The 24,569-nt window shown below is 35.8% G+C and overlaps 2 protein-coding genes and 1 long non-coding RNA gene across 3 annotated transcripts in view; 2 read left to right on the forward strand and 1 right to left on the reverse strand.

The window, feature by feature from the left end:
* Window positions 1-2,070, forward strand: part of LOC123551904 (uncharacterized) — a 39,489-nt gene extending 37,419 nt beyond the window's left edge. Inside the window, exon 23 of the mRNA XM_053541460.1 lies at window positions 1,006-2,070. Coding sequence (XP_053397435.1) covers window positions 1,006-1,064 — 59 coding nt within the window. The 3' untranslated portion in view covers window positions 1,065-2,070. The remainder of the gene's footprint in view (window positions 1-1,005) is intronic.
* A 7,653-nt stretch (window positions 2,071-9,723) lies between these two features.
* Window positions 9,724-19,452, reverse strand: LOC128556652 (gastrula zinc finger protein XlCGF7.1-like). Its single transcript, XM_053542235.1, has 4 exons — window positions 19,374-19,452; window positions 15,747-15,781; window positions 10,543-10,735; window positions 9,724-9,878 (listed from the first exon to the last, which is right to left on the reverse strand). The coding sequence occupies exons 1-4, from the start codon at window positions 19,450-19,452 to the stop codon at window positions 9,724-9,726; spliced, it is 462 nt and encodes a 153-aa protein (XP_053398210.1).
* Window positions 19,453-19,585: 133 nt separating this feature from the next.
* Window positions 19,586-21,596, forward strand: LOC128556409 (uncharacterized). Its single transcript, XR_008370631.1, has 2 exons — window positions 19,586-20,007; window positions 20,613-21,596. It is a non-coding gene; the product is annotated as an uncharacterized LOC128556409 (long non-coding RNA).
* Window positions 21,597-24,569: the final 2,973 nt, after the last annotated feature.

Here is a 24,569-nt window from a genome sequence, read left to right on the forward strand (position 1 = left end):
GCAGCTTCATTTATGATTTGATTTTAACCAAACTTGCACACAACTTGTATCACCACAAGATCTTGCTTGCTTTCTTCAACCGGCCGGATTCCATCATGGGTTCCAGAGTTATGGCCCCTTAAAGGTCTATTTGGCTATTTTGGCTTTTGCAGCCATATAGAGACTTCATTTATGGTTTTATGTGATACAAACTTCCAAAATATCTTCAACAACAATAAATCTTGGATTCCATGACAAATCAGATCCAGTCATAGGTTCCAGAGTTATTTTATATCTGATTACCTCCCCTGATTGGAATCAAAATGGATTTATATCAGTAAGTACTTACAGGACTTATTTGAAATTTCATTATTGTTATTAGTTGGACTGAGACAATCAGGGTAGATAACTATGGACTGATTTTATGTCAAATTACCTCCCTTTATTTCAAATTAAAATTGTTATATCTCCATACCTACTGAAGATACTGATCTGAAATTTCATTTATGTCAACAGATTTATTTGGCAGATCCTTCTTTTGTCCACTTACAATATTTTTTTTAATTACTTCCTTTTAATGTTACTATAAATAGCTTATTTTTAGTAACTTTTTTATTATTGGCCATAGGGAAATCAAGAGACCAGTTTTCTGTGGTACAACATGGATGGTACCTCCAATTTTTAGGTGTATTTTCACATATCTATACCTTGTAAGAGTTTTTTTTTTGTTTTTGGTTAATTTTTCCCATTGTTGTTCCTGTCTTTTGTACTTAGATATTTTTTCTGAGGACCTTCTTGTCCTCAAGTGCAATGATAACAGGTGAGCGATATAGGGCCATCATGGCCCTCTTGTTTAATATTTTAGCATCAGTTGAAACATATAGCTCATATTACTCAGGTGAGCAATCCAGGGTCAACATGACCCACTTGTATATTGCTATTCAAAGACTGTCAATTGTCGTTCAGGAAAAATAATTTGAATGATTTAATTAAGCAGTTACAAGATATATAATATTTTCATTACAGATGCACCAGCATATCCATTCAGTGTAACACACCAGTCTATACAGACCTACAGACTGTGATCATAACCATCTGTTATACATTGAAATCATATAGTAAAAACCAGTATACTAGTCTTAACAAATTTGCAGTCAACTGTGATAGATCAAATGCAGGAAATACATGTACCAGTCAATGTACACACAGACTACTGGAATAGAATGTAAAAACTCAGTTTATAAAATACAGTGTACCAGACTGGAAAAACTTTGTATGTAATAGAATATATACATGTGAACAAGTCCGTGGAATACAGTATACAAGTCTGTGCAGACTTGCAGTCATCTGTGATAAAATGTGACCAAGAGAATTCCGTGGAATAGAGAACACAAACGTGGACTGGTCTACAAACTGTTTTTAGTAATCCTCTGCAAATGTGAAACTAATCAAAACCATGAATTACCATACTGGACTGTGTACAGATCTGCAGACTATCGCTTTTGGTGTCTGTAATAGTATGTGATTAAATCTATAAAATACCGTTTACATTGTATAAAAAAAAGATGTGCAATTATCAAATTAGAAGGTGTTCAACTCATACAATACAGTGCGCCAGTCTGTACTGGCTAACATTTTCTGTAACAGGTTGTTACCAAAGCTATAAATACAGTCTGTACACCTACAGACTATGGCCATAATTGTCTGTGATAGAATGTGAATTTAATCAAAGAATAAACAAATGCATAGAATAGTCTGTTAGAACCCAGGTGTGCCTCCAACCATTATTTCATCACAGGCAGGCACCTGGGTAGCACCGCTTCCTCACTGCATAGAGCAAAGTCTCATTTAGTCCTGTGTCAGAAGGTGAGAGGTTATCATGATTACACTAACTGAAGCCAGTTTTTAATCTCAGTAATTTGATATGATGAAACTGGATATTATTGGATTAGCGCACCTTAAAAAAGCACATTGTTCATTGTGAAATAAAGAAATATGAATTTTAATCCGGCAATCCAAAACAGACAAATCGTCTCCTGCTATTTGGTATTAAAAAACATGTTTTCTGTAGAATTTTTAGACAAAATAAAGTTCACATTATATTAAATTATGATTCAGGTGTTCATGAAACACAGTATTAACTATCATTAAAAAAAAAAAACCATCAGTTATGTATATAGATATACCCACATCCTTCGTGGGCTATTCCCCTTCTTGATTTAATAAGCACCTAATTAATCCTGAGCAGGAATATTCTGTCAGTTGTCACTAGCTAAATTATTAGATGGGCTTATTTGTAATTCTCTGAGTTTATGAACTCTTTGTTTTAATGTATAAAGTAGAGCATATCGGTATACAGACTGGGGCCAAAATACTCTCATCCACCACTTCAGATTTTGAATTTACTAGTATATAGATTCTAGTATTCCAGTCTATATTTTATTTATGCAACTTATAACAGTTGGGCACTTGTCTACTATAGAATGAATTAGTTATTAAACATCTATAATGTTTGAAGATTAATATGAGCTGTGCCATGAGAAAACCAACATAGTGGGTTTGCGACCAGCATGAATCCAGACCAGCCTGCGCATCAGCGCAGTCTGGTCAGGATCCATGCTGTTCGCTTTCAAAGCCTATTGCAATTAGAGAAACATTTAGCGATAAGCATGGATCCTGACCAGACTGCGTATCCTGGATCTATGCTGGTCGCAAACCCACTATATATGTTTTCTCATGGCACGGCTCATATATGTTTTTATTTTTCACATTTTCACGTGCAATAAGTTGATAAGTTTGTGTTCACTCTTCTATATATGTTAAGCTAACATAACACATAAAGATAAAGGTTACCCTTTATTTACAAACTGATTTCTCTGTACAGAAAGTATTGTGTGCTTGCACTGCTCTTTCAAGACAATGAACCTGTCTCCTGCTTGATAGTAAATTTTTGAGGAGAAATTCAAAAATGTCCTAGTTATGTCTTCTTCCCCCCACCCCACTGGGGGAGACATATTGTTTTTGTCCTGTCTGTCACACTTCATTTCCGATCAATAACTGGAGAACCATTTGACCTAGAACCTTCAAACTTCATAAGGTGGCAGGGCTTATGGAGTAGACAACGGCTATTGTTTTTTGGGTCACTCAATCAAAGGTCAAGGTCACAGGGGCCTGAACATGGAAAACCATTTCCAATCAATAACTTGAGAATCACTTGATCCAGAATGTTGAAACTTCATAGGATGACTGGTCATGCAGAGTAGATGACCACTAATGATTTGGGGGTCACTATTAAAGGTCAAGGTCACAGTGGACAGAACATGGAAATCGATTTCCGGTCAATAACTTGAAAACCATTTGACCTGGAACCTTCAAACTTCATAGGGTGGCAGGTCTTATGGAGTAGATGACCCCTATTGTTTTTTGGGTCACTCCATCAAAGGTCAAGGTCACAGGGGCCTGAACATGGAAAACCATTTCCAGTAATAACTTCAGAATCACTTGACCCAGAATGTTGAAACTTCATAGGATGATTGGTCATGCAGAGTAGATGACCCCTATTGATTTTGGGGTCACTGTTAAAGGTCAAGGTCACAGGGGCTTGAACATGGAAAACCAGTTCCGACCAATAACTTGAGAACTACTTGACCCAGAACGTTGAAACTTTCATAAGATGATTGGACTTGCTGAGTAGATGATCCCTATTGATTTTGGGGTCACTCTATAAAGGTCAAGGTCACAGGGACCTGAACATAGAAAACTCTTCCCAATTAATAACTTGAGAACCACTTGACCCAGAATGTTGAAACTTAATAGGATGATTGGACTTGCAGAGTAGATGACCCCTATTGATTTTGGGTCACTCTGTTAAAGGTCAAGGTCACAGGGGCCTGGACATGGAAAACCATTTCCGGTCAGTAACTTTAGAACCACTTAACCCAGAATGTTGAAGCTTCATAGGATGATTGGACATGCAGAGTAGATTGGCCCCTATTAATTTTGGTGTCACTCTATTAAAGGTCACAGTGGACAGAACATGGAAATCCATTTCCAGTCAATAACTTGAGAACCATTTGACATAGAACCTTCAAACATCATAGTGTGATAGGACTTACAGAGTAAATGACCTGTATTGTTTTTAGGCCACTCCATCAAAGATCAAGGTCACAGGGGGCTGAACATAGAAAACTCTAGTTCCCTATTGACTTTTTGCCTATATGACTATGCATTGGGGGAGACATGCGCTTTTCTACAAAAGCATCTTCTAGTTACCTTATTACTGTGAGATAGCAAACTAATTTTTGTTGACTTTGTGATTTGGTCAGTCCATGAAATAAGATACCAATGAACAAGTAAAATTCACATTTATTTTATCTTCAGATGTTGAAAACCAGGTACTCATGTCCCTACAAAATAGTCGCATTTTGGCCAGTTTTTATATAATCGTGAAAAATCATGCCCATGAAATTAAATGTTTTCACAAAAATAGATTTAGATTCCTTAGAATTTAAGGTTGTAAGTGCTATATAATGAATGACCTTCTAATTCTAAGCAGTTCATTTATAAATGTTTGATGGCAGATAGATTGATAGATGGATGGACAGGAAGTCTTGGTGGACAGGCTGTTTGAAACGCTACTTATCTGCTCAGTAACTTACATTTGTAGAAATATTTTGAAAATGTAAATTGACCTACTAATAACTTACAATAAGATGAAGGTTGTGCTTGAATAGCCCTTGGGGCCAATGGGGGTAAAGGTCATTGTTGCTATATACATGTATATATAAAACAATGTTCCTTCAATAACTCTAGTAAGGAGCTTAAGTAAATTAAATCAAACTTTAGAGATGGAAAACCTAACTTTAATACCAAGACTGACCCTGCATGTTGGGAACAAAAGAGAATATTTTCAGTTTTGAACATCAATCTGTTTCAAAACATTGCAGAACTAAAATGGCCTATTTATGATTTGGGTTGAAATTTAGATCTAAATCATGTGACAATCTATCAGTAACTTATGTTTAAAATATTTTTGCTTTCTGTAAAATACCCTTTTTTTCCCTCCTGTTGTTATACTCATTATACGAAAAAGAAAACAAAGCATTAGATTTTATATTTTTACCACACACTAATGTACAGGAATGTTTAACACATGAATTACTTGCAGGATACATATCATTTAGTATATTTATAGGCAGAATGTAAATTGATCTCTGGGCAAATAATAAAAAATTATTTTGCCTAAAAATAATTACATTTATTTTTTCCCGAAATTAATAGCTATCTCGTTGCTAGGTGTGTTATAGTGGACGCAACTTGACCCCGATGGTTGACCTTTGTATTATAATAAATAATGAGGCACAACCTATCATTGAAAAGGAGTTTACTTAAAACATGAGCTGCATAAGAAAAGGGAAATATAAATTTGTGTAATTATTACTTAGTGTATTGGAAGGTTTTAACTGATCAAATGTAAGTATATAGTCTTTGATACTGCAATGTATACAAACTAATTCCATATAAATATACACAGCTACCCTAAACACCCTTGATTTCTACAATGAAATAATCGATATGAATAATCAGCCTAAGGTCAACCATCGCGGTCAAGTTGCGACTACTATAGCTATAAACTATCGTCGTTGTCAAGTAATCCAGTTTTCTAGTTCCTTGTCTAAACATAACAGATGAATGATAAACGCCTATTCGTCAGGGAACCACTCGAGCGTTATATTAAATCGAGAGCACGTGCAATCTTCTCAGTTGAACTAAAGGTGTACTGGCTAGCGCTTCAGATCGATGTTAAATTGAATAGCCATGCCATGTGGTCGATGCAGAGCCCGCCAGAAAGGTAGAGGCGAGCCAGCCTGCCGAGATGATTAGGAAGGGAAGGAAATGAAAGGCGAACTAGACGGCGGATTTGCCCGAAATCCCAGGCATCAGACAAAATGCCGGTAGGTTTGTTATTGATTTCGAACAATATTTGAAGGAGTCGCAATTAATTCTGCAGTTGTAAGGATAGTACTTACGTCAGTAAATAGTTATACACAGTTAATGTCTTCCCGTTAACATCTATGCATAGATTATGAATTAATTGTGTATTGTATTAACTGTAAACTTAATACGGGGTGTGGCGACCCTATTTCTCATAATTTTACAGATTCGAACCAAAGCAATAATGTTGCTAGTTCAGTCAACTGTCGTAATAGTTTAGGCAGTGGTACTTTCAATACACGAGATTCACATAGTGCATTTCCGTTTTATTACTCGTAAGGTGCTCGCAAAGTAAGTAGTAACATCGATGACGTCACATTTCATAAGACAATGACACTGTTGTGCTCTTTTACTTCCCACAATTAAAATTGCAAATTTTCGGAGTGTTTTTCGTTAATGTCCCCTTTATGGGACCGTCGAATAGTTTAGTATTGCAAAGGTATAGTATACGGATTAAGATCGGATGGGTTATGGAAACCAGAAAGATTGTAAGGAAAAATATTTATACAAGGACGCAACTGTAAGATATTTAAGTAGGTTTTCTCAAGCACTATTAATTACGACCCTCACTTTGCGATAAGTTTTACATGGCCAGGAGAATCTGTCGGCATGCAAACGCAGGTTAGGTCATTTAACTCTTTCGATATCATAAACAAATATCACTAACAAATTCAATGGTTCAGTATTAGACTTAGATGTACTTACATTTTCTTCCGACTGGTTTCGGTAATGATCTTCAAATACACTGCACGGGAACACGTGCATCCATAGAATCGAAAATTTAAGATCCACAGTATTTAATCCAAAATAAATAAAGATGTTGAATTTGCTAGGTTGTATATATACAGGTATAATATGTATGTCAGGTGGATAATTTAGCCCTTGCCTTGATAAATGTGTTTTCGCAACATTATCTGAAGACTTATTTATTCAATCTCTTTTCAGCATAGTTTGTTACGTATAGAGGAATAATTTTCTTATGCTGGGAAACAAAATATGATTGAAATTTAACTAAACACACCGACGTACATATATATCGCTACATTAATTCATGCAATACACATTGTCTTCGCTTAATGTCACCGTCAATTTTGAACTAAATTCTTGTGTGCCTCATGTATTTTTCATGCAATTCAGGTAGAGTTGACGGATTACAAGGAGTACCGTTACTTTGTAGTGCATCTTTGAAATAGAGTGAGGCATGTTGTTGATAAATTTTATGTAACTCGTCCACTGTTATTTTAGGCTAAATGCTCGCAAACGTTTTACAAAAAAAAAAAAAAAAAAAAAATCGAGTGGTCTATCATGAAAATAAGATTCAAACGTTTTTTAAACAGTATTAGTTGGGCAGTTTGTTCTTTGTTTGGTGTTCAGGATTGTTAATTGTTTCACTACTACGTTTGTTAATTTTGTGAGGAAATTCTGTTTCGCTGAAGCTCAACTTTCCGTACATTAAATTTGAAACGATTGTTACGTTTCCCGAAACACATTGTTACTTGAATTTTTCGAAGAAACGGGGTCAGAATCGTGGTGTTTGTCAATTTAGAGGCTGAAAAACAATAGATATTTTGTTATTTTCCATACAGAACCGGATTCTATTATATTATTATATAGATTAAATCGTTACCAGAGTCAAATAAGATATCACGGAAACTTTGTTAATTCAAGTTGCGGCCTCAAATTTTTTTTTACACCATTCTAAACTTTTAAAACTAAAGAGAAATCAACTGAATTTATACATGTTTATGTGGCTAGCTTTCCCATGATATTTTTATTGGTTGTCATTAATTCTTGATAGTATTTAGTTAGAGTTGTTCGTATTTATTTCTAAGGGCACTGGTGTCAGTTAACATGACATTTTAAAATGGCGTGACATTGCAAATAACAAGAGAGAACTGTTTCCCAGTTGGTTTCCCATTATATAGTGTCACGTTTTTGTTTGGTGTTACAAGCTAACTAATATAAGATTAGGTCATCATAGTTGTAAATATGTAGCGTTAAGATATACTGCAATATCACAGATCATATTAATGGTTCTTAAAATTTTGGAAGTCATCATACTGTATTACAACACTCTTGACTGTTCATAATCGATGATGATTTTGTCATTGGAGTATGTATGTGTAGTGAGCAAAACTTCAGAGCTGGTTATCATGGGATTTGGTTGAAATCTGTAACAAACTACCAGTCGTTTGTTACGTTATGTATGAATAAAAATTTTTTGGTTGTCTTAATTTTTCGCCTGTCCCAGTAAGTGAATTCTCTTCGAATAGCTCATGCAGCACTATATCAATAGGAGGATACTACGTCATCGCGCACCTGCTAAAACGATCGTCCGCGGACACCAAAGGTAAACAAACCCGTCGCTCGGAAAGTAAAATTTGATCTTTATTTATCAACACTGACTTTTTGCAAAATCTCTTTCGGTGCATCGAAGAACTATATGTCCTATAGTGTCCCCGGTGTATATACTTTTCTAACAGTCCTTGTAGTTTTATAGATTACGATGTTTAAAAAAAAAATTCTCAAAGATCCACTGCGTAGACGGACCCATAGATTTGCATGTCTGGCTTAATAGCCGCTTATACAACCGTGCACGAGCTCGAACAATTGTTGTCGGGTCTTCCAAAATGCCCATACACTATCATCAACGTTCAAGTTTGTCCCGTGGTTATGTATTTAGGATGTTTTGAGAGAAAATTTAAAAAGACCCATCATGTAAACGGCTGATGAAAAGATCCACCATGTAAACGGGTGATAAAAAATTGATCCACCAGGATGTAAATTAACCTGAACTTCCTCCTTTTCTTTTTTTCTAGTTATGCTGATATTCTTTTGATAAATATTAATTGTATATTTCAGAAAATGTTCGTCTGTGCTCTATGCGCTAAAGAATATAAAAGCAAGTCTGGTTTAATTAAGCACGAGAAGAGGCATGCGGGCGTTGGCAACATAAATGTCTTCAATGTGGTATGCTTGCCTTCTCCAGAAAAGACTTCGAGACGCACATAGCCAGGCACAGCAATGACAGACTATATGTATGCACCAAATTTGGTATGTAATTAAGCAATGGCGATTTCTTTTGTAAATTCTATTAGTTCATTGCTGATTTAATAGCATCCGAAATATTATGACTGATCATCTTTATAAACATAGGTCATAGACGTATAAACGTAGGTCAGTCACAATTCATTACGTCTCGTGACCGAAACCCGGTCTCGTTAGCTTTCAAAATAAAATCTCACTATTTTCACCTACAGTTTTGATTATTTATTTTATATACACATCTAGTACACTTATTATATGAATGAAAAGAAATAAAATATTCCTTCAAAATCTTTTAAGTATAACAAGTTAAAGTCACTTAAGTTTCAACATACTGAAATTTTGCTTCTTCACTATGCTAGATCTATATGCTTATACAGTTAGTTATTGGAATGGCATATCTCAATTTCTAACAACAAAATTATTTTTAAAAAGTGTTTGGACATTATCATTCATTCCAGTTTCTGTGAAGACTTATCATTATTTAGACGCATTTGAAGTGATGATAAGATGCTAAAAATGTGTTTTCAATGGTCCCCAAGTCGAACTGTTAAAATGATGCAATAATAATCTCACCACACCTGTTCCCGTAGTTTGATTTAAGACTTAATGTAATGATATTAGTAATGCTAGCGCAAAAGATACTTACGTATCTACTTTAACCTTTTCAGGCAAGGCATTTAAAACGCAAAAAGACATGCAAGATCACTCAAGGCTAGAGGATTCTGATGGGTTCTGATGCTCCGTTAGGTCCGATTTCTTCTTGTACTTTGACCCGCAGGTGTCACACTCATATTTCCCATCAGAATCCTCTAGCATTGAGTGATCTTGCATGTCTTTTCGCGTTTTAAATGTTTTGCCTGAAAAGGTTAAAGTAGATAATGTAAGTATCTTTTGCGCTAGCATTACTAATATCATTACACTAAGTCTTAAATCAAACTACGGGAACAGGGTGTGGTGTGATTATTATTGCATCATTTTAACAGTTCGACTTGGGGACCATTGAAAATACATTTTTAGTATCTTATCATCACTTCAAATGCGTCTAAATAATGATAAGTCTTCACAAAAACTGGAATTAATGATAATGTCCAAACACTTTTTAAAAATAATTTTGTTGTTAGGAATTGAGATATGCCATTCCAATAACTAACTGTATAAGCATATAGATCTAGCATAGTGAAGAAGCAAAATTTGAGTATGTTGAAACTTAAGTGATTTTAACTTTTCATACTTGAAAGATTTTGAAGGAATATTTTATTTCTTTTCATGCATATGATAAGTACACTAGATGTGTATATAAAATAAATAATCAAAACTGTAGGTGAAAATAGTGAGATTTTATTTTGAAAGCTAATGAGACCGGGTTTCGGTCACGAGACGTAATGAATTGTGACTGACCTACGTTTATACGTCTATGACCTATGTTTATAAAGATGATCAGTCATAATATTTCGGATGCTATTAAATCAGCAATGAACTAATAGAATTTACAAAAGAAATCGCCATTGCTTAAGAACATACCACATTTGGTGCATACATATAGTTTGTCATTGCTGTGCCTGGCTATGTGCGTCTCGAAGTCTTTTCTGGAGAAGGCAAGCATACCACATTGAAGACAAATATGCTTGCCAACGCCCGCATGCCTCTTCTCGTGCTTAATTAAACCAGACTTGCTTTTATATTCTTTAGCGCATAGAGCACAGACGAACATTTTCTGAAATATACAATTAATATTTATTAAAATAATATCAGCATAACTAGAAAAAAAGAAAAGGAGGAAGTTCAGGTTAATTTACATGCTGGTGGATCATTTTTTTATCACCCGTTTACATGGTGGATCTTTTCATCAGCCGTTTACATGATGGATCTTTTTAAATTTTCTCGCAAAACATCCTAAATACATAACCATGGGACAAACTTGAACGTTGATGATAGTGTATGGGCATTTTTGAAGACCCGACAACAATTGTTCGAGCTCGTGCACGGTTGTATAAGCGGCTATTAAGCCAGACATGCAAATCTATGGGTCCGTCTACGCAGTGGATCTTTGAGAATTTTTTTTTTAAACATCGTTATCTATAAAACTACAAGGACTGTTAGAAAAGTACATACACCGGGGACACTATAGGACATATAGTTCTTCGATGCACCGAAAGAGATTTTGCAAAAAGTCAGTGTTGATAAATAAAGATCAAATTTTACTTTCCGAGCGACGGGTTTGTTTACCTTTGGTGTCCGCGGACGATCGTTTTAGCAGGTGCGCGATGACGTAGTATCCTCCTATTGTATATCATGTTAACGAAATTCTGTAGTTTTTTTACCTTAGCCCGGAACCGGGATTTCATAAATCAGTGTTGGTTTGTTATATTAATTATTAAAGTCGGATTTTTAATATCTAAGTAAAAATTTCTTTGACAAACCAAGCCGAAATTATTTACTGAAGACAGATAATGTTAACGTCATTATGTATTAGATTTAGATCTACAAATAAGGTTGACATTGTGTTTTCGTGTAAGTTGAATATCTTGACATATTTAATGTTGTATAGTGCAATCTATTTATAGAACGATTACGTATTTATAAGTAGAAAGCGATAGCGAAACATTATTGGAAAAGTCGATTATTCAGGGTCTTCATAGTAAAGCATGGTTTTCTTTTAATATACGATTGGACAGAAGTACAACATTGATAAATATATCGACCTAGTTCCGCAGTAGATCTATTCATCTATAAATACATTTATAATTGCACGACAATTTTTCGGGATGTGTGACCCATCCGCTATCTTCGGTATTTTACCGCAGTATTATTATAAATTAATAGTCCAGACATGCCTTGATGTATAAATCTCACACAGTAACTTAAACGATAAAATGTTTGATAATTATGATTTTCTTCATTAAAACGTCTCAATACAGAAAACATTTTGTATAAAACATTTCAGTATGCACATTACTTCTTTCATTGACAATCTTCTTCGAGTTCAACGATGCATGAGAACCATAACAAGCAAACGATAATACAATGTAGAAACATGCAGTCATTTTAATTAGTATCAAGTTGATCTATACAAGAATACTATGTTTAAGTTGGTACCGTAGTGTATTGGATTGTGTTGTCATACCCGACCCGATTGAGGCCTGGTAAACTCATTGAAAAGCTAACCAAAACGCAGTAACAACATAATTCTTGCAGATAAAAGGGATAATGCTTGCGGATAAAAGGCATAATGGTCTTTCTAGATATTGATGTATAGCCTTGAAGGAGTACATATCAACATGGTTGGAATTGAATTTTAATTTGATTACATTAGGACATAAATCTTAAGATAAAACGTGTATCCAAACAAATATATTTTAGGTAAGCATTTAAGTTAGCTATTTCTTTCAAAGATAGAACTATAGATTATCATCATGATGATGAACAAATGATCCGGATCACTCAAGACGATCGATAATCCTTCTGCTCCTTGTTTCATACATTGGCAAAACGTGATCACGTGATGTTGGTGGGATTTGCTCTACTTGTCTTTCAAATAGCCTATCCGATTATGTTATAGTTATATGGATGAACCAGTTTGGTTTTAAAGAACAAATATAATTGTTGTAAAGCTGAGATAGTATGTTTTAGAATTTAAGAAATCGTTGCACAGAATTTTAGGGGGATAAATTTTGGCAAATTTATTGTGCCTGGAAAAATTCTGTCGACCGTGGGGGCGATCGGGCGTGCTTTGGGACGTTTTGATGGTACGGATGTTACGGTGTATATTAAAGGTATTGCTCTAGTGCCTTGGCAATATCTGACTAGCCTTGCTTAAATGTATCATAGCCTTGGCTGATGTCATAGCCTTGCTCATCATATAGTATTTGCCTCGCTTAGAATTACAGTACGTTTGCCTTGCTCCATTGGTCCGCTAAATGTTCCTCATTACTTTGCAGGTAACGTCGAGTTATGGGGAATATTTAATTTACTAGTGGTGTACTGTAGCCTTGCTCATTATAGTATTTGCCTTGCTTAGAAGTACAGTACGTTGCCTTGCTCCATTGGTCCGCTAAATATTGTGGTTACTGTAGCCTTGCTCGTTGCTTAGAATTACAGTACGTTGCCTTGCTCCGTTGGTCCGCTAAATATTGTTGTGTACTGTAGCCTTGCTCGTTGCTTAGAACCACAGTACTTTGCCTTGCTCCGTTGGTCCGCTAAATATTCCTCATTGCTTTGCAGGTAACGTCGAGTTTTGGGGGATGTTTAATTTACTGTGTGTGTACTGTGGTATCCCTTGCGTCCGTGTGGCGCTGCTTGTTGCTCTACAGGTAACGTGGAGCAATGACGTGGTGCTTTACGAGTCGTCTGGTTTCCTCCGGTCGACTGGTTTTTCAAATAGCTTTCATTGGAGTGGCCATACTCTGCCAACATATTGATAATAACTTTATATTGAAAGAATATTTCATAGATTAAATTAGCACTGTTTACAGTATCTTACGCGCCGGTAATTGAAATATGTGACTGTATTCATATCTGAAATGTACAAATAAACATGTAAAAATGTGAATGTTACTTGTCTTCTGGTTACGATTTCGGGTAATAAAATAATAAAAAATTATTTTGCCTAAAAATAATTACATTTATTTTTTCCCGAAATTAATAGCTATCTCGTTGCTAGGTGTGTTAGCTATAAACTATCGTCGTTGTCAAGTAATCCAGTTTTCTAGTTCCTTGTCTAAACATAACAGATGAATGATAAACGCCTATTCGTCAGGGAACCACTCGAGCGTTATATTAAATCGAGAGCACGTGCAATCTTCTCAGTTGAACTAAAGGTGTACTGGCTAGCGCTTCAGATCGATGTTAAATTGCCCACCCGCCACACCCCAATAATAATAATAATAATAAAAATTGTTGTATACTACAATTCATTATATTTTGTATCTTTAATTCTGTTATGACAATCTGACTGTTTTGTGAAGTACTTATGTTGCAGATAATATGCTGCCATTGGGTGCCAACTCCGGAAGTGATCAGACTCCAGGTACTTTCCACAGACATTAATTGAACGGATTCCTGGGCTACAAACAATTTGTGAAACAGACAGATCTAAAAGGATATTATCATTCTTCCGGACTGTTGCTTTATGAGAAATCAAAAGGACAATTTAGAATTTATACATGTATAATTTTTACAACTAAAATTCCAGTTAATTATTTCCAGATTTATATACAATTATTTTTTTTTTTTTTATGTCACTCCTAATTTTAAGGGCCTGGAAAAATTCTGTCGACCGTGGGGGCGATCGGGCGTGCTTTGGGACGTTTTGATGGTACGGATGTTACGGTGTATATTAAAGTATTGCTCTAGTGCCTTGGCAATATCTGACTAGCCTTGCTTAAATGTATCATAGCCTTGCTGATGTCATATGCCTTGCTCATCATATAGTATTTGCCTCGCTTAGAATTACAGTACGTTGCCTTGCTCCATTGGTCCGCTAAATGTTCCTCATTACTTTGCAGGTAACGTCGAGTTATGGGGAATATTTAATTTACTGTGGTGTACTGTAGCCTTGCTCATTATAGTATTTGCCTTGCTTAGAAGTACAGTACGTTGCCTTGCTCCATTGGTCCGCTAAATATTGTGGTGTACTGTAGCCTTGCTCGTTGCTTAGAATTACAGTACGTTGCCTGCTCCGTTGGTCCGCTAAATATTGTTGTGTACTGTAGCCTTGCTCGTTGCTTAGAACCACAGTACTTTGCCTTGCTCCGTTGGTCCGCTAAATATTCCTCATTGCTTTGCAGGTAACGTCGAGTTTTGGGGGATGTTTAATTTACTGTGGTGTACTGTGGTATCCCTTGCGTCCGTGTGGCGCTGCTTGTTGCTCTACAGGTAACGTGGAGTAATGACGTGGTGCTTTACGAGTACGTCTGGTTTCCTCCCGGTCGACTGGTTTTTCAAATAGCTTTCATTGGAGTGGCCATACTCTGCCAACATATTGATAATAACTTTTATATTGAAAGGAATATTTCATAGATTAAATTAGCACTGTTTACAGTATCTTACGCGCCGGTAATTGAAATATGTGACTGTATTCATATCTGAAATGTACAAATAAACATGTAAAAATGTGAATGTTACTTGTCTTCTGGTTACGATTTCGGGTAATAAAATAAAAAACATAGGGAAGTTTGTTTGAATTTTTGCAATACTATCTTGAAAATTTTGAACCTCACATACATTTTCATAATGGGAGTCAAAGGGAAAATCACAATTTTGATAACATTTAACCAAACAGAAAGTTTTCTATCTATAGATTTTAATGAAACTTCTCACAACCATAAATAAACATATGGTCTATGATGGCAACCCATTAGCAAATTTATTAAAACAGCAACTTTACTATCTTTTAAAATTAAATAATTATGATATTACAACTTTTGTCATGTTAAATAAGCCAAAGAAAAGTCTTCGGCCAAGTTCAATAACTAGCCAAATCGACCCGAACACTTTGGAATTATGGCCCTTGAATTACCGAAAATACTGATACCAGTGATACAGGTCGTGGTGCATGGTTGACTCAGATACATAATGGAGAAGAAATGCCAGCAGTTGTGGGAGACATGCGCTTTTCTCAAAAGCAGCTCTAGTTTGTAAAATGATATTCATTTCGGTACTGAGTTCAGGCTTTATTCTATGTTATCAGGATAATTAACGTTGTGCCATCAGACATGCAGAAATACCTTAAAGTGAGTTATTGCGTAGTCCCTATTTCTAACTGCAGAAAAAATAAAGAACTGAATTAATCAAAACTAATGTATTGTGCTATTTGTTTTGTTGTTAATTTTGTTTGCGGTTGCTTATAAGATTACTGATGGGAATCAGCTACTGTGTCATGTTATAGGTATGGTAGTCAACTACTGTTACTGTGTCGTGTTATATGTATAAGAGTCAACTACTGTTACTGCATCATGATATAGGTATGAGTCAATTACTGTGTCATGTTATAGGTAAGGGAGTCAACTACTGCATTTAATATGGGAATCAGCTACTGTGTCATATTATAGGTATGAGAGTCAGCTACTGCATCATGTTACTACTGTGTCATGATATAGGTATGGGAGTCAACTTCTGTGTCATATTATATGTATGTTATATCTTTTGGAACAGATGAAAGAAGCCAGTAATGTTTTATGGTCACTTTAATATATAAATGTACACCATGATAAGCTATAAATTTTAACTATCATCTAGTCATTTGCTATCAGAGAGACTGCTTGGGCTAATCAAGTTACAGCATAAAGATAATCATGAATGAATTAATACATTTCTCTCTCTCATAAAGAAATGTTTATGTTTATTTTATTCACATATATCCACAAAGTTTTACCCTACCACCCCTATCTAGATAAAAATACCAGACAACAGCTTTATAAAATTTAATAGCTGGTATTAAGAGTACATTTTTAAGTATGCAGGTTACAAACAAAAAAACACTTGAAAATATGAATATGTCTGGCCAAGAATAGTAATGTTGAGGTTTTAGTTCACTAATAATCATAATGTTCACATTCAGTTCCATGCTGTTTGTTCTTTTATTAGTTTTTCTTCAACACCTTTCTGATATAGTGTTTTTGCAGGAGTCACTTTCCAGAATGTCCTGGATATTTCCCTGTAAATCTGGCTTCCTTTTATCATGTTTTTTAGCCATAGTGTATAGGAATTGAACCCCAAGTTTTTCAGAACCAAAACATGTATCTCCATTAGATAGTGGTAAAAGTGGTCTCTGGTATAAGTTTTCAGAATTCAAAATGAGTTCCAGATATGACTTGAAAACTTGGTACACATATTTTATATCTGGAATCATATGGCTTTCACTCTTTTTTGACTTAAGACCTCTTCCTACATTCTTAGATGCATGGCAGTGATATGTAATGAACTGTCCTGATTCATCTGTACCAAATGAATATTGTTCTGCCTGCAGATCTTGGTGTTAGTCATGCAATCGGAGTACAAAAACTTTGCAGTTGTAAAAATATACAACTAGTCAGACCTATGGCTGTATTTACATTAAAATGATTTTTTTCTCAAAGACATTTTTCTTTCTCATCAGAGATAGGTTCCGCCTGCTTTTTAGCTCACCTGTCACAAAGTGACAAGGTGAGCTTTTGTGATCGCGCGGCGTCCGTCGTCCGTCCGTGCGTGTGTGCGTCCGTCCGTAAACTTTTGCTTGTGACCACTCTAGAGGTCACATTTTTCACAAGATCTTCATGAAAATTGGTCAGAATGTTCACCTTGATGATATCTAGGTCAAGTTCGAAACTGGGTCACGTGGGGTCAAAAACTAGGTCAGTAGGTCTAAAAATAGAAAAACCTTGTGACCTCTCTAGAGGCCATATTTTTCATGAGATCTTCATGAATATTGGTCAGAATGTTCACCTTGATGATATCTAGGTCAAGTTTGAAACTGGGTCACGTGGGGTCAAAAACTAGGTCATTAGATCTAAAAATAGAAAAACCTTGTGACCTCTCTAGAGGCCATATTTCTCAATTGATCTTCATGAAAATTGGTCAGAATGTTCAGCTTGATGATATCTAGGTCAAGTTCGAAACTGGGTCACGTGGGGATAAAAACTAGCTCAGTACATCTAAAAATAGGAAAACCTTGTGACCTCTCTAGAGGCCATATTTTTCATGAGATCTTCATGAATATTGGTCAGAATGTTCACCTTGATGATATCTAGGTCAAGTTCGATACTGGGTCATGTGGGATCAAAAACTAGGTCAGTAGGTCTAAAAATAGAAAAACCTTGTGACCTCTCTAGAGGCCATATTTCTCAATGGATCTTCATGAAAATTGGTCAGAATGTTCACCTTGATGATATCTAGGTCAAGTTCGAAACTGGGTCACGTGCGGTCAAAAACTAGGTCAGTAGGTCTAAAAATAGAAAAACCTTGTGACCTCTCTAGAGGCCATATTTTTCAATGGATCTTCATGAAAATTGGTCAGAATGTTAACCTTGATGATATCTAGATCAAGTTCGAAACTGGGTCACGTGGGGTTAAAAACTAGGTCAGTAGATCTAAAAATAGAAAAACTTTGTGACCTCTCTAGAGGCCATATTTTTCATGAGATCTTCATGAATATTGGTCAGAAGGTTCATCTTGATGATATCTAGGTCAAGTTTGTAACTGGGTCACGTGGGGTCAAAAACTAGGTCAGTAGGTCGAAAAATAGAAAAACCTTGTGACCTCTCTAGAGGCCATATTTTTCACGAGATCTTCATGAAAATTGGTGAGAATGTTCACCTTGATGATATCTAGGTCAAGTTTAGAAGTGGGTCACGTGCCTTCAAAAACTAGGTCATTAGGTCAAATAATAGAAAAACCTTGTGACCTCTCTAGAGGCCATATTTTTCAATGGATCTTCATGAAAATTGGTCAGAATTTTTTATCTTGATGATATCTATGTCACATGTGCTGAAAAACTAGGTCACTTTGTTAATTAATAGAAATAATGACGTCATACTCAGTTCAACACTGGGTCATGTGGGGATAGGTGAGCGATTCAGGACCATCATGGTCCTCTTGTTTACTTTTCCAACGCCTTGCTCTGTTGCAAGTTTCATTCAAGAGTCTGAAGTTTGTCTAAATCTGTTAAAAGAAATAATTTACTTGTATTGAAAAAGATTAAATCTTGTCTGTTTAAGTCATCTTTCAAGCATCGTGCAATTCCAGTCACCATTTGGTAGAGTGTCATTCTTGGGTAAAGTTCACCTTGCTTGTTTTGTACTTCCAGAACAAAAAAAAGCACAAAAACTCATCAAAATCAGTGCACTTATAAACTGTAATTGTTTAGCACTTGGGAACGAAGGGTGTCCCAGCTGCCTAGCACTGTTTGGGCTTTAACCCCTGAGTTCAAAATGTTCACTCTCCAGTTGGTATTTTTCCAAGCATTTTTTCCTGACAAAATTTAAAATCAGCTTCCAGTTTTTACAGAAATGATGAGAAGGATCTAACCTACCGGTAATAACGAAACAGAATAAGTATGTAGGCAGCTTTCTTACAGTTTCCTGTTACATTTTGTTTTATCTAAAATGACAGTCATCTTATTTACAGGCATGAGTGAATTTCACCTTATTTGCCCTGGACCCGGTTGTCAGTAAGAAGATAAAACAATCCATATAACCCCCTTTGACGGTTATATGGATCCTCTTACCTATACTTATTTTTTCTCAGTCATAGATATTGAAAATATTATCTAACAAAATACAAGTACATGTAAACTCATTAATTGCAAGTAAACTCATTAATTGCAAATCCTTAGCATTATATAAAAGCACTTTACTGTTTTTGAGGTATGACATTACAAGCACTCAACAGATAAAATGGAAGTCTGTCTGGAAGTTTTCTTTCACCTGTAATCTCTCCTTGTAATCTCAGTTCCATTGCCAATTGTGGACTGGCTTTCAGATCTACTTTCTGATCCAATTTCCAAAGGAATTTTTGGTGTCAGATTAGAGTGTCCACTAATTTTTACATTTAAAATTGAAAAGCATTTACTTTGATGTTAACTGCATTAATCATAAAAATATAAATTTAGCACTTGTTAAATACATATTCCTCTGTGGTGTTTTGGTCATGTTATGTTCATGATATAACCAAACTTCAGTTTTAAAGAAATATCATTTTAGCCAAAATCTAGACTGGCCAGTGCCTGTTGGAAATACAAATGGAAGTTCAAGTTCTCATCTTCTTATGGGAAATTTTGACAGTATCTGATTTTAGGCCCAACTTCAACTAAATATGATACCAGACCCTTTTCCTGGTAACCATTTCCACTTTCCACCCCCAAGTAAAGTTGTTTTTACCAACACTATATCTCCTTCAACAAAATGTCTCATGATACTATGATTTCTATCATGACTTGATGCCATTTTTCATGGTTTCGCTCCATGCCCAGCTCATTGTTTTAACACTGCAAGAGATTCCTTAGTAATTAAGGTAGTTCTGCACGTTTGATGAACCGGAAGTGATGGCGTAACGTCATTTATCCGGAAAACGTAGAATAAAGCCTGGATTCGGCGTACGGAAATGAAAATCATTTTATGAATTAACGGCAACCTGTGAGTAATTTACTAAAATTGTACTATTACTATATTTTTAAAGTCAAAATATGATAATAAAACATCTGTCACGTTAAATAATTCAAACTAATGTCTTAAAATTAGCGTAAAATAGTCCGTTCACTTTAATCATGGTCAAATTACTCAAAAATAAGCACACGGACCTATACATTTTATTTCACTGCATTATAGGCCATATATTTAGCTATAACTGTGAGAAGTTTCATCAAAATCTACATTGTAGAAAATTTTCTATTCGCGAAAATGTTTAGAAAGTGATGATTTTCCCAAAGACTCCCATTATAAAAAATTGCGTGAAGTCCAGATTTTTCAAATCAGTCTAGTAAAAAACCAAGCACACGACCCTATCCTTTTTACTTGCTGAATTTTCTAGGTATAGTCTGAAGTTTTGAAAAATCAGAGTTTAATTAAATTCTACATTGTAGAAAAAATTTCGATCCAAACGTGCAGTATTACCTTAAGTGTGGTGTATTTCTGTACTGTAACAGAATGCTTGATAACCTGTAGTGTAAAGTATTTTTCTTTCTACCGTTTCTTGCCTCAAATAATTGTTTCTTAAGGCATTTTGAAGACTTAAACTGTTGTTTCCATTGCTCCACTCAAACTTAGATGAAGTGCTGGAACTAAAGTATCCTTTATTCCATTATTGTTCATGAATATCTCCAATGCTGCAGATGTAAACCTAGGATCGTTATCACTCACAAGTTCTTCCGGGAGGGGAGACCCGATGTACAAAACAATCCGTGTAATATTTCAGAGGTTTTCTCATTAGTCGTTGACTTCATCAAAATTATTTCTAGCCTATGAGATTAACTGTCCATCACAACTAGAAATACCTGTTTATTTGAATTCGGCATAGTCAAAGTGAATACATTGCCATGGCGTTGTTGCCCATTTCCATGGATGCAATGGTGCTGTTGCTGGTGAATTTTTAACTGACATGCATGTTGCACATACTTTAACTGTTCTTTCAATATCTGAGTCAATGTTGTTCCACTATAAATAACTGCACTAAAACTCATTTTACACATTCCCATGTGTTTCTCAAGTAGTTCAGTAAGCAGCCGCATGGGTTAAGAAATAAGACTGCCTGGTTACGTTTATAAATCATATTTGGTGCATTTTCCGTTTTGATTGTGGATGGAAGTCCGTGTGTGGCAAATATTTTCATAAGCCTTTGAATGATAGCCCTGGAGGTAATTGATTTCATGATTTCAATTTCTGGGAAGCGAGAGTAGTAGTCTATCACAACAAGAATATACTCTCCGCCAGGCAATGGTCCTGTGAGATCCATTCCTACATTTTGCCAGGGTGCGTCCGATAAGTCAGTTGGCGTTATAGCAGGTTGCTGAGGCAGGTTTGAAACTAACTGGCACTGGTAACAAGTTCTAATTAAAGTTTCAATTTCATTTTCAATTCCAGGCAAATAAACCTTTTCTCTTAGCATTTGCTTTGTTTTTACAATCCCTTGATGCGTTTCATGAGCAATCTGTAATACTCTAGGCATAAGTCCCTGTGGTATTACGATTCTGTTTCCACGTAACACAACGTTGTTATGAGTGGATAGCTCATTGCGGCACTTGAAGAATGTCTTTAATTTTTCATGCTTTGACCATTTACCGTGAGTAATGCACTTGATGAGTTCTTGAATGAATTTGTCATGAGATGACTCCTTATCAGTTTGATCTAGTTTCATGGCTGCGGGCACTGCATTTTCACATACATAATCCATGTATTTCTCTGTAGTGCTTGAAATTTCATATTTCTCTCGACTAGACATTGACCTTGAGAGGATGTCTGCTGGATTTTAATCCTCCTGACTGAAATTCTATTGTGAATTTGTAACTTTGTAGTAGCATTCTTTCTAATCTTGCTGGAGGTTTGTGTGTTGGCTTGAAAATGTTAATAAGCGGCTTATGGTCTGTAACCACTTGAAATGTTAATCCATAAACGAATGTTCGAAACTTTTCTATTCCTCATGTAACTGCTAAGCATTCACGTTCAGTTTGACTGTAGCGTCTTTCAACTTGATTTAATGTCTGCTTGCATATGCAACTGATTTAAAGTGTCCATCACTTGTTTCTGAGACAGTTTTGCCCCGAGACTATATAGTAATCCATCTACTGTTACGGTTGTTTCAGCTTCTGGGTTGTAGAGTGCCATGACACTTTCACTGGTTAATAATGACTTAAGGTGTTGAAATGCTGATTGTTGTTCTTTTCCCCACTCAAAAGTTACGTTTTTTCTTGTCAGTTTCCTGATAGGTTCTGATACTGTTGCAAAGTTGGGAAGGAATTTTGAGCAATAGTTCAGCAGCCCTAAGAAAGATTTAACTTCTTTCACATTTTGGGGAGGTGCAGTGTTCAGTTCTGCCTTGATTTTGTCGTCTTGTGACATAAGTCCTTTAGCTGTGAGTGTGTGACCCATGAACGTGATACTTGTCTCGCAAAATTCACATTTGTCTTTGTTAAGTGTTAAGTTTTTGTCACGAAGGCGTTGTAACACTTTTCGTAGTGCTGCATCATGTTCTTCCTTGGTTGTACCATATACCAGTATGTCATCCGAAATGTTTTTGCAGTTCGGGAAGTGTGTGCTGTATTACACGCTAGTAGACTTCCGACGCACAAGAAATTCCAGACATTAATCGATGATAGCGGTATATTCCGTCATTCGTTACGAACATTGTTATTTCTCGTGACCGTGGGTCGAGTTCTATTTGATGGTAATCCATGATCAAGTCTAGCTTAGTGAAGTATTGAGCTCCACTTAATTCTTCCATAGTTTCATCTATGTTTGGCACAGGAAAGCGGTCCCTTTCGATCGCTGAATTCGCTTACCCTCATGTCGACGCAAATTCGTATGTCCCCATTGCTCTTGGGAATAACAACCAGGGGTGATATCCATGGTGTGGCACCTTCGACTTTCTCGATAACGTCGGCATCCAGAAGTTGACTGATTTTCTCCTTAACCTGTTGTCGCATTTTGAAGGGTATTTGCCGGTTTGGCTGTGCAATTGGCTTGACATCTTTATCGATGTTTAGCTGTTGCTGAAAGTTTTTGAGATTTCCTAGCCCTTGAAATATGTCACTGTATTCCGATAGAACATTTTCTACACTGCTGTGATTTTTGATTACATTATTTACACAGAACTTTACTAATCCAAGATCAACGGCATTCTTCTGACCTAATAACGGTGTGCACTCATTATCAATTATGTGAAACATTTTCTTTGATTTTCACATTAAATTCTGCAATTCCAAGAATTTTCAATGGTGTTGACTGAGCGTAAGGATAGATCCTAGAACGAGATTTTGTGACTGCGGTAGATTTTGAGTTCACCTTTTCGAACGTAGAGCGATCGAGGCAATTTACGCTAGACCCAGAATCTATGAGTAATTTACATTTGATTCCTTCAATTTCAACTTCCACGTATGGTGACTGACTTTTAGCATTTACAAATATTCCTCATTTTCACTATCTGAACTTTTTGAATCCTTGTTATTATTGACATAGCGCACTTGATTTTGCTTTGACTTACACATATGTGTGTAGTGACTTTGCTTTTTGCATTTATTGTACACAATACTGCGCTATTTCATGCATTCATGACCAGAATGACCCTTTCCTCCACATCGATAGCAGGTTTTGAACTTTGATGGCTCCGGAGCAGGTCTTGCTCTAGGCTGATATTGTTTCCGTTGTTTCGTTTTCTTGTGATGAAGTTGGCTAACATCATGATTTTTGTAGTTTGCAGAACTGTCTGATCTGCGCTGATATGTGTTGTTTTCTGATGAACTCTGCATTTTGTCGGCATGCAAGTTCTGTTGTGCGGGATATTCGTTGTACTTTTTCTAGCGTAAGTTCTTGCACACGCAGAAATTTAAATTTTCAGCTCTTTGGAGATGCAGTTCCCGACAACTTGGTCGCGAACCATGTCTTCTACAGTAGCTTCAGGAAAGTCACATGACAAAGAAAGTTTTTTGAGTCTAACGATGTAATTATCCACAATTTCATCTGAATTTTGTTTCTCTGGTCTGAAACGATATCTTTCATATGCGATGCTTTTCTTTGGATTGAAGTACCGCGTTAGTGCTTGAACAGTTTGTTGACAGTTATTATCAGGATTTGTCACTGTTTCATAAATGTCCTGTAATTCTTGTCCACCAAGATGTAACAAAAGAGCCTTTTTTTCTTTCATCCTTTGTTATTCCAGATGCTTGTATGTAATATTCAAAGCGTTTTACGTAATTGTCCCATGCACTTGACAAGTTGGTGTTTTGTCCTACTACCTTAAAAAGCTGTGGCATTGGCAGTTCAAAAGAAGATGCCATCTTGAAACACTGAGAATATTTTTTTTTAAATAGCCACAAACACTGTGTCACTGAACTTATCATTAATAAGTCATCTTGAAAAACATAA

The sequence above is a fragment of the Mercenaria mercenaria genome, chromosome 4, assembly GCF_021730395.1.
Source record: "Mercenaria mercenaria strain notata chromosome 4, MADL_Memer_1, whole genome shotgun sequence".
Lineage (NCBI taxonomy): Eukaryota > Metazoa > Mollusca > Bivalvia > Venerida > Veneridae > Mercenaria > Mercenaria mercenaria.